An 11,349-nucleotide genomic window follows, 5' to 3' on the forward strand; every position below is an offset into this window, starting at 1 on the left:
AAAACTGTTTTAAATTAAATTATATTAAAATGATTTTATATTAAAACTGAGACTGCTGAGCTCTGTGAGAATAAGGAAAACTTGATGTCATGGCTAATGCTATAAAGTGCAATTTCCAGCAAGGGCCCGGTTTATACCTTTGCCATCGAGGCAGACCTTGGCACCGCGGCCCAGCACTGAGGGAGGGATGGAGCCGGATCCCCTGGAGTTCCCTGTATACGGGGGGCCAGGGCCCAAAATGCCAAGGGGACATCCCACTCCAGATCCAGCAAACCGTCCTGGCAGCCAGGCACTGAGGGTCCGCGGGGCTGGGGACCCTCTCTGCTTTCTGGTTTCATTCTCCAAGGCTGCAGCAGCCTCTGCGCCCACAGACCCAGCAACAGGGGAGCTGCCAGGGTCTCGGGTCACTGCGGGAGGAGAGGAAAGTTTTCTTACCTCTCGGTCTGGCATGTGAATGCCGTGGTGCTCCACGCTTGCTTTTGAAGTGTAGTAAACACAGTATTTAAAAGAATATATTTTTTAAATACACAGCTTTTCTATAAACAAGGACACTGCTTGCATAATAAACTAATAAAAATAACCTGCATTCTAGCCTGCAAAGAATGCTATTGGTTTCAAAACAAGCAGCATTTTATATGATAATTAAAAGCAGAAAACTCTCAAGACATGGGACTGAGTATTTTTCTTGGACTGAACTTAGGAGCTGAGAACAGATCTCTATTTTGGAGGCAGTGAAATCTCCTGCACTGCCAGATATAGTTAACATAAGCAGGGTCAGAGCGAGATCTAGCTTGGGACACAGCCTGGCTCGAACCGCAGCGCAGAATTAGTCAGACAGTTTTGCTCCAGCACCGTGCGGCTCTGGTCCCCGCTCGTCCTGCAGCGTGCCCGTAACTTGGCGGGGTGGCTCTGCCAGCCCCAAGAGGGGACATGGTGAGGAGGCGTTGGCCCACCCAGGCACGTGTCCCTCGTGGGTGTCTGCCCGGCACAGGTGGCAGGGCTGATGGACAGGGCTGGGAGGCAAGGGGCTGGTGGGGAGACAGCGCTGGGACTCTGCATAGAGTCGGTGGCTGCTTCTGGGCCCTGCTCCTCACTGCTGCCGCTGTCATGACCCTTGCGACCGTGCTCGGTGCAGCGCTGGCACCTGTGGGCATCATGCACGGCGCCGTGGCGCCCGGCCGGAGCAGTGCTGGGAGCTGCAGCGAGCGCATCAGTGCAGCAGGACCCTGGCTCTCGGTCTGCCCCAGTCCCTGCCCTTCCTGCCAGTGGTGCCAGTGTTTTGGGGTCAAAGCTGGTGTGTGCAGAGCCCAGCCATGGCGGTGGGCACTAACCACGGCCTCTCTCTTGCTCTTCCAGTTAGCACCGAGCTGAGTCAGGGCTGTGCCAGAGGCTGCGACCTGTGCTCCGAGTTCAATGGGTGCCTGAGATGTTCCCCCAAACTCTTCATCCTTCTGGAGAGGAACGATATCCGGCAAATTGGGATTTGCCTACCATCTTGTCCACTGGGATACTTCGGCCTTCGCAATACAGACATGAACAAGTGCATCAGTGAGTATAGAGGTGTAAGGGAACAGGCAAAACACGGGAGGGTGGCCATGCTTTGCGGTGCTTTGCAGGGCATCGTGCCACCTTCGGTCAGGTGAGAGGAGATGCTGTGGCTGTATTGAAGGGGAGAAGGCAGTGCTGAGCAGGGCAGCAGTCTACCCAGGGAATAAGCCCGTAATTTATGCTCATGATGGCTAACACACCTTGAGTGTCCAGGCACTTCCCCGCCATGGCACTGTGCAGCTGGTGCAGTGTGCAGCCAGGCTAAGATGCTCCTTCCCTTTGAGCAGCCGCTAGATACTACCTGAACAGCCCCCTCAGAAGGCGGGTAAGCATCCACTGCCCCCACATCAGCCCTGCCATGCAGGTTTTGACTTGAGTTTTGGCCTTCCTGGTCTTTGAGAGCCTCTGTGGGTCTCTCCGTGCTGCGGGCAGGTGGTGGTAATGGACAAATGGTCCATTAAAGCAGAGGGCCACTGGCAAAGCCTTCAGGGCTGGGTTACCCCATCGCAGCATGCTCAACACCGCATAGGTATGCTGTGGACGTGGCACCTTGCAGGACATTTGGGAAGCTCTGTTACCTAGGCTGCCAGACTGGCACCCTCTTTCTTTGGGAGGAAGGAGGAGGAGGAAGATCCTTTCAAGCTTTTAAGGCACTGCTCACACAAGTACAGTTTATTCTCTCCTCTGCCTGTTCACCATAGCCAAGCAGCTCTCTGAATGAGATGCTTGGCCTGGGGCTGCCTCTTTCAGCCAGAGCATCAGAAAAAAGCTGGACATGGAAAAATGCGATCACTTCCCTGGCAGTTTCAGGCAAACCACCCTCATGGGCAGATTTCTGTCTCCGTTTCCTTGCAGCCCATACTGTAGCTGCAGCTGGAGCAGTTGATACGGGACTTTATTCTTTGCACTGTCCCACTTTGGCTGACCGATGTTCAAGCTGAACACCAGCCTAAACCTTTTCCACCCTGCCTGAGTTTGATCTGGCAGCGGCTGCTGCTGGCTATCAATCAGAGCTGCAGCACAGTGGCTCTGTCCTGTACCAGGGAACAATGCAAAGAAAACTGACTTCTACCTGAGTAGCACAACCAGGCATGGCAGGATGTCCAGAGACTTGCCCTGGCTGTTGGCAGACCTCTTGGAGCCAGGAGCAAGCTCCAGTTAGCAGTCAAGAGCTTCCTGAGTCCCTTGCTCACATCAGACTACATGACAGCTTTGTGGTTTTTTTTTTTTCCCCCTAGAATGCAAAATTGAGAACTGTGAGTCCTGTTTCAGTCGAAACTTTTGCACAAAATGTAAGGAAGGTTTGTATTTGCACAAAGGAAGATGTTACGTCACATGCCCCGAAGGCTACTCTGCTGCCAACGGCACCATGGAGTGCAGCAGTCCTGGTAAGCGATGCTCGGGCACCTTTCAGTGAGCTTTTTGTGCATCTGTCAGGCCCAGTCACATGTATTGCTTGTATTGCTACAGTTTGGTTCAGATGATAAAACGTGCCCCTCGGAGACGATGGCTCATCACACCCAGGTCGAATGAGTGATGGTCCAGGCCAGACCCAGCCCGTCTGAGGGCAGAGCCCTCTGGAAACCAGCCTAGATGGGGAGCAGCACCCCAGCATTGCTGCCGCGTGTTTGTGAAGTGTGACTCAGAGTTTGTGCAGTACAGTGAGGAAGGGGGTGCCTTGAAAACTTAGCAAGCTGCTGGGGAAACGTGTACCCTTCAAGCCTAAAGTGGGGGAGAGGTGCAATGGTGCATGAGGGCTCCGGGAAGTGTTAAGGCAGCAACACAGAAACAAGAGTTACTGCTGGCCTCTCTTGTTATCTGGCAGCACAATGTGAAATGAGTGAGTGGGGGCCCTGGGGGCCCTGCTCCAAGAAGAGGAAGCTCTGTGGCTTCAAGAAGGGCAACGAAGACCGAACGCGGCGGATTCTGCAGGCTCCCTCCGGAGATGTGTCCCTGTGTCCTGCCACCACAGAGGTGCGGCGATGCACCGTGCAGAAGAACCAGTGCCCCGAAGGTAAGCAGAGGTGGAATATCTCACCATCCCTCCCCAGCACCCTTTATTTGTCAGGCAGAAGTATTCAGCCAATTGTCCAGTATCATAAATGCACTGTGCATCTCACTACTCTCCCGTGGTACAGGGAAGACAACGTGACAGCAGCTAGAAAGACCCCTGGGTGGGCGATGCTCAGCATGACTTGCCATGTGTCCCCCAGGCTTTCAGATATTTTAGCCTCTTCCCCGACCAGAGAGCAGCAAGGCAGCTGAGCAGCCGAAGGTGCACGCCTGTGTGCTGCAGTGATAGGAGTCATCTTCTGCTCTACCAGAATGCTTAGGTCTGCGTTTTTCCCAGGAATTGGAGTGTCTTCAGGATGAATGGTGGTTTGGTCATCCTCTTATGGGATGGACAAGGATTGCAGCTGGGTTGAGTGTTCTGAGGGAAACTGGTTCTGAGTAGTGACTAACACCACAGGGATTAAACAGCCGGGCAGGGGGAGGCAAACACGGCCGATCTGTTCCCCTGATGCACACAGCAGCATGCGTTAGCTAAGGGGCTTGGTATGCAGGCGCAGAGAAATGCAAGCGTTAACACTTCTGCTGGAGACTGACAATTGCAAAGTTAAATCCAGATTTGATCCTTCTTCCCTGTTTATATTTAGGCAACAGCTCACAATGCAAAGCACAGCCGGTCAGATAGGGCGGCTCTTGGGCACCTCTGAGCGTGGGGAGGGGCGCAGGCCCTTCAGGCCACCCTCAGCAGCAGCGGGCCACGGGCCAGCTCGCTCTGCCGGAGAGCCTCACAGTGCCCCTTTGCTTTGCTGCAGGGAAAAGGAAGAAAAAGGAAGAGCAAGGAAAGCAAGATAATGCGAATGGGAACAGAAATCGGAAAGACACCAAAGACGCTAAGTCTGGCACCAAGAAGAGGAAGAGCAAACAGAGAGGGGCCGCGGTCCTTGCGACATCTGCTAGCCCTGCCCAGTAACTGCCCCTTTACGTCACCTGATGGCAAGACTTCATTGCTGCTATGTATATGAAAGCTTTATTGAACCAGAGCACTGCTACACAACACATACACGTCTAGAAAGACAGACATATACTCCCAGACTGACCCACAGACCCGAAAGAAACCATGTACACAATACTTAAGGAGGCTGCACACACTCACACACACACCCCACCCAGGACCGCAGAAGGATGCTGCTGAGAAGAGGAGTGGGAGCGCACACAGAAGGAAGCCCACCTCCCCAGGGCTCTGCGGGGGATGCTGAGGGGAGGAGAGGTGGAGTAGGAGTCAGTGAAGGACCCAGACACAAGATTTCATGACCAAAGGCCTCAACTCGAGACCGGGCATGTGGCCCCAGCGCAGCATAGCTGCAGCCAGAGGGGTGAGACTGGACCTGCACGGCCGCTCTCCCCGACCTGGGACCTGGATGCACGCAAAGGCACTGGCCTCTTTCTCTTCCCCCCACCCTTTATTTTGTGTTTTAAGCTGTATGACTTTATCATTGCGAATACATGTTAAACATTTGTGGTAAGAGGTCAGTGGCATCTGCCCTGAATCTGCTTCAAAGAGTTATTTCAAATTAAAAAACAAAAACCAAAATGACAACCAGCTTCCTGAGTGTGTGGTTCATGCCTTGGCCCCTATGGAGGCTGGTGTCCCACAGGACAGAGACTCTCTTGTGGAAGGGAAGCTCACCAAAGCTTTAAGAAAATCCCAGAAAATGTTGCCAGCTGCACTGCAGCCACAAATCAGCCCTCCTGCACTCGCAGGACCCAAGCTGTGCCCCGCGGAGCCCCTGAGGAATTTCCCACTGAAGGATCCAGTTAACATGCAACAGATTGAGAAAATGGGAGGTTACAACAAACCGCAGGTTGCCGAAACATTGTGAGTCCGCTTGTACAGTCACAGCTGCGGGACTGCATCCCGGGCTAGGGACACGCTTGTCTGTCTGCCCGCACACCACCCAGGCGTAGCAGGAGGGAAGGCAGGTGGGAGGGGGAAGGCACAGTTCGGGCTCTGCAGAAGAGAAGCAAACTTTTAAGTTTACTAGAAACTACAGGTCTGCATGCCACTGACTGGAATTCTCTGGATTCAGCACAAGCACTCCTGCTCTGCAAGAGCTGACACCTGAGCAGAGGAACCGGGACAAGGACCGTGCAGGACAGAGACTAGCGAGACCCACACGCGAACACTGCCTTCTCTGCACGGAGAGCTTTACCCTCGGCAGTGTCACAAGGTGGCACACCGAAGGTGGCACACCGCTCAGTTCCCCTTGTATTTTAAAATGGGCTTCCTCGATACAAACATGTGCAGACACTTAATTCCTCTACAGTTCAGCAAAAGCCGTCTGGTTCTGAGGGATGGAGCCAGGGGAGGTGCCGTGGCTCCGAGAGATGTGCCCAGGATGGATCAGTGATGTGCTGCTGAAGCTCCTAGCTCCCCTGGTAAGGTGATGGGCAGGGAAGAGCTCACCCCAAAGCTAAACCTGGTGAATACAATCTCCGCTGCCCTTGCTTTCATACCACCTTCTCAGCTCTGCGGTTTAGGAGGGCAGAGCGAGCCAGCAAGTGTGCGGGGATGTCTGCGGCAGAGCCCCCTGCTCGCTCCAATGGGTCACCTGCCCACACCCGACAGTCCTGGTCCTCTCCTGCAAAGAGCCGGTGGTTCGCGGCGCCTGCCAAGGTCTCGGCTCTGGCAGAGGACACCTAAACTCTCCCTTCGCTCTGTCCGCTTTGCGGCTGGTTTGGCTCAGTGCAGAACGTGGGAGCTGCACAGTTGTTTCAGCTCCAGAGCTGTACCAAGCTCTCCGTGACTGCTCTGCTGGCAGCAGAACCTTTCAGCCCATCATCCACTTTGTGTTTAAGTAAACAAGAAGCCGTTATATCTTTTAAAGGGGATTCCATTTCAGCACAATGATAAACGACCAGCATACCAAGCAGAGAGAGAAAGAGGTTCTTAAAAGTCATCCTTTGAGTTGTTTATGGATCATGTTCAGACGATTCCTGAAAGCCTCCCAGCTGAAAGATCAGATCTCACTTTATTTTCTAGCCTCAGCTAGCCTGTGAGATAAGCATTTTGTTTGTGCCATGGCGCTGCATGTAAGCAGAACCATTTTTCCCTTCCGCTTTTTAGCAGCAATAATCAGTAACCCTTTCATGAACCTCAGCTTGCTAATTCATAGATGACTCCTTCCCCCCCACCGCCCCCCCCGCTGCAGTATCTCAATCCAGTTCTCAACAAGGATTAGAGAGAAGAGAGAGTGCATTAGTAAGATTTTATACACGGAGGCTCTGTTAACTGACTGGATTCCCTACTCTAACTCATGGCAATATTAGCACAACTATTTCAAAAGTAAACTGCATATAATAAATCAACACAACCTATTTTATAGAACTCTCCCGAGTTTTCTAGAAAAACTGACAAACTTCTTTCTGTTGAAGGCTTTTCCCTTCTTTCTTCCTTTTTCTTAGCAAAATGGAAAGAAACAGGGAGAAAGGCAAAGGAAAGTTTAAAATGCATATTAAGGAAATCCAAGATTTTTCAGTATGGGTGATTTTAAATTGTTTTAGAAAAATTAGGAGGAAAATATAAAAAATAAATCCAGTTTCTTTTCTTTTTTTAATCAGCTCGAGAATTGTGTTTGTTCCCACTGCCAGAGACCTGGTTCATTTATGAATTTAGAAACATTTTGCCTTTGACCAATGTGATTTGCACGCTGAGCTCAACAGTCCAAGCCGGAGATTTCCTTAGATAGGTTGATGTCATCTCAACTCACATGCACATGGATGCTCTCTTTCAGCCCACCAAATAAAATCTGTTGTGGTGTTCTCTCCATGGTGTCACTGTAAAATATGCTTCTTTAAACTAATAAATAAATGGGTTTGCTGAACAAGCTTTGTTTGCTTTATTCACCAAAACTGGAGTCAAATCCCAACCAATCAAAAATGTCTAGAGAGAGCGAGCCTTTCCTAAGGAACTTCTGTCTACCATCCAGAAGCCAAACGTACCTATACAGATCATGGCATTGAAACGTTGCTGCTCCGACTTCTCTGCATATTCATGTTCTGTACTTTGACGACCTCGTTGCTGAACTGGAGAAGTAGTTGCTAGACGTATAAACAGACAGATAGATCCTTTGTCAGAAACTCTGTTGCATAGAAAACGTCTTCAATTTTACTGTTGGACAAACTGGTATTTATTCACTGGACAGAATTCTACTAAAAATCCGCAGGATAGTTTCTAGGCAGTTTACTGAGCTTTTGGGTAATTCATCCCACATAATGGGGAACAAAGGGCAAGGAATAATATATTAACACCTTACAATTGTGGGTTTGGAACTCCTTCATTTCTATCTCATTTGCCAAGATTTAGAAGCTAAGGCAGACAAATTTCACCAAACACCAGTGGGTGGTACTATATTCTTATCTTCTCTGTGTAATATAAATCTGTATTTTTCATCTGCTACAGTCAAGTCAAACGTGTGCACACATACTCCTCAAACAGTAATTTACTAGCTTTCTACCCCCATGGACATGGAGGCAATGTATATACTTTTTAGTTCATGTTTATGTTAAAATGATTTGTCACTCAGAAGAAATCTTAGCTTTCGTTAAAAGAAATAGCGTAGGATGGTGAAACGGGTTATCTCTAATACCATTACTTGGATCTGAGAACACTAAAAGGGCTATTTTATATATATTTACAGATTTCATTAAGTCAATAGTCTTCACAGAGAGGATATTAGGCATAACATTAAAAAAAACCCTCTATTAAAAAACCAGAAATACCATCTGTATTTAACCAGTCACCATAAATATGCCATGCCGATGGCATTTATATATATGATAATATATTATACCCAACTGAATGCTAAACCATAGTTTAGATGGAGCTGCTTGCCAGAATCTCCATGATTTTTGAGAAGCAGCAGGATCTTCATGGGAAAAAAAAAAGAAAAAAAAAAGAGGTAACCAGGTAGTTAACATATTGTTATTTACAGCACAAGCTAAACCACCTAGTTAGAACTTCATCTGCCATTCATCACTGAAACGGCCTGCAAAAGGACACATCAAATCCTCCGATGTGCAAGGCGAACATGCGTGTGCAGCTTTCCAGAAAAGAAGTCACTTCTCATGACTATTAAAATCAAATCACAAAAGTAAAACATTTATATGTAAATGCTTTAGCTTCCAGATTGCTAGTAAACACTTAATTCCTGTGAGAGAGATCTGCAGCGCTGGCGTACATTCAAAGAGTAAAGCAGAAGGCTCTGCAAGCTTGTGAGAACTGTGCAGGACTGTGCATGATGTTCGCTCTGAGGGCTCAACTCTGCTGGGCACAGCACAGCCCAGGTCCCAAAGTCCTTCTTCACCTTTTTGCTTTTTTTGCTTGACTTAGATTTTCTCCTTCCTCCAGCTTTCCCCTGTTGCTTTCAGTCGCCATTTTGGGAACTCCAGATCCAAGGCAATAATATCTGGGATTGCTTTGTTTTTTTCTGTTAAGGAGCCGTCAAACCCAGAGCCTTTTGCCAAGGAGCCCTGCCTCCTACTCTGGTAAACTATATCCCTGAAAACGTATTCCTGAGGAAGTGAGTTGGGAAAACTACTGTGGTGATAAACCATCTAAGGTATCTTCTGGCCATGCTTGGGATGATTTTGAAGGCTAGCTACGAAACCCACTTCTGTCCTTGTGCTCTGCCGGGAATCACTGCAACAAGGAGAGTAAGATGGCTGATGTTGCCTTTATCCTGTTAAATAAAACAAAGTAGCTCAATACCACACCGAAAAAGTGCTCTGAGTACAAGTCCAGTCTTGTTCTGAAGTCTTGGAAATCTACTTTTCCTTCATTTAATTGACAAAATCTGTAGATCATACAAGGAAGACAGTCCCTGCCAAAAATCAAACATCACTAGTTTTTAACAATATAATGGGAATAACCCCTTAGAACATATGTAATTATGGCAATGAGTCATTCTGATGGCATCACATAACCACAATCGCTGAGATTTTGACATAAAATTTGAAATGATTTCATTTCAGCAATGGTCAGGCTGGTTGTGTCAACAAAGCTGAGGCCAATTGGCACATCTGACAAGCCTGGCATTTATCACTAACCCCCCTGTCCTGTCTGGTACGCAGTATGGACAACATCCTGCTGTAGCTAATTTAAACAGAAGGAAAAAAGTCAAAAATTGAAACGAGAGGATGCATCAACAGCAAATGAAAAGCTTGTGAGCCATACATCAACAAAAAGTTAGTTTAGTAAAGTATCTGACTCGTATGTTATGAGATACACAAGTAAACAACCACAGCTACAGAGATACTGCAAGTTAAATACTAACTGTTAGCCCCAGTAATGTAATTTTGGTTAGGAGAAACACCAGAGAGAGGAGAGCGCAGCTGAAAGGATGAATTTCTTCTAATTTGAATGCAATTCCCATATGTTATCAGTATAATCTTTTCTTATGACAGAAAATATAGGCTTGTAGCCCACTCTGATTGGGACGACGGGGCTCCCAGTGAGCAAGGCTGAGGAGAGTGGTGCTGAGACCTCCCTCTTCAAGCTTTCAACGTGGGAATTCAACAATTAACTCTGAGGCATTACCAATAAAAGCTCTCCATGACATAACCTCATGTCTAAAGCTAGCTATTTCTATTCTTTCACGGAAAGAGACAGCAATTTTCTGGATGCACTCCAAAATATCTTGCTAACAATAAAAAGGGTGTTTTCTTAAGGAAAAGGAAGAAAAGAGTGGGGGAGAACAGAGCAAGTATTACTCAACTATTTAGTCTAAAAATTTGAAAATCAAAAGGATCTTCTGACAGATTGATATCAGCTCTAATAGAAAACACACTTGTCCTGGGAAAACTCTTCTACATGAGCCTCAAGTCTGATAGCTTAAACAATTATCTACAGTTTGGAATTAATTTTGTTTGCCCACATCAATGTGTATTTTTTAAATGCCCAAGGCATAGATAATTCTATTAAGAGAAAAAGCAGAAATCGTAAGCTTAACCAAAACAGACTCAAAATTCAAGACCACCATCTTACAAAACATCTCAAAAGTCTTGACTCATTAGGACTTCGTTGTACAACAGGGACTATGCACTACATAAAAGCAAAATGCTGAAAATCATTAAAAGAACAAATTCTCAGAAGCTCTGTTATTGTTCTGGATTTATAAGAGCATTAGCAGAACTAGAAGGAAACTGAACTAGCTGTGAATACTCTGCTGCTAATAAGTATTTAGAAACGATGGGCCAAGACCTTCATTTTGGGGAATGATTCCCCAACATGCTAAGCAGTTTGGTGCCAGCCCAATCTCTGGTATAAATTAACACCGTTTCAGTGGATCTTTGTCAATTCCCTCTAGGTAAGGATCCTTCCAATTTCTGTTAAAATCTGGCAGTAATGTGAACATAGGCTTAGTCTTTAGACATGTAATTTGCCTAAATTTAAGTTACTGTACTATCCATGCAATTCTTTACATGCATATAAAAACATCAGCATTATTATTTCTAATTTTAAAAAGTCATTGCCAGTAACCCAGAAAAAACAGTTCTGTGTGCCTATAAACATCGCACCAACACTACCGTGCTGCATCTACGTATGCTCTGCAACTCCAGTGCTCCCACCAGCACCCCTACACCAACAAACAAGTTTGCTGACCACATGCATTCATCTGCAAATGGAAATAAGCATTAACGCTGAGCTCCCAAATTATTCTTACTATGTTTCTGTGACTAAACAACATCCCACAAACAATGAGGGCTCCTGTGCCAGCACCCTCGTTATTACAG

The 11,349-nt window shown here is 47.4% G+C and overlaps 1 protein-coding gene across 1 annotated transcript; it reads left to right on the forward strand.

The window, feature by feature from the left end:
* Positions 1 to 1,107: 1,107 nt before the first annotated feature.
* On the forward strand, positions 1,108 to 4,528 carry RSPO1 (R-spondin 1). The gene is made up of 5 exons (XM_009695397.1): positions 1,108 to 1,294; positions 1,357 to 1,548; positions 2,787 to 2,936; positions 3,374 to 3,562; positions 4,371 to 4,528. Exons 1-5 carry the CDS (start codon positions 1,108 to 1,110, stop codon positions 4,526 to 4,528), a joined length of 876 nt encoding a protein of 291 aa, XP_009693699.1.
* The last annotated feature ends 6,821 nt before the right edge of the window (positions 4,529 to 11,349 follow it).

Source organism: Cariama cristata, unplaced genomic scaffold, assembly GCF_000690535.1.
Source record: "Cariama cristata isolate BGI_N322 unplaced genomic scaffold, ASM69053v1 Scaffold40522, whole genome shotgun sequence".
NCBI classification, from domain to species: Eukaryota; Metazoa; Chordata; class Aves; order Cariamiformes; family Cariamidae; genus Cariama; species Cariama cristata.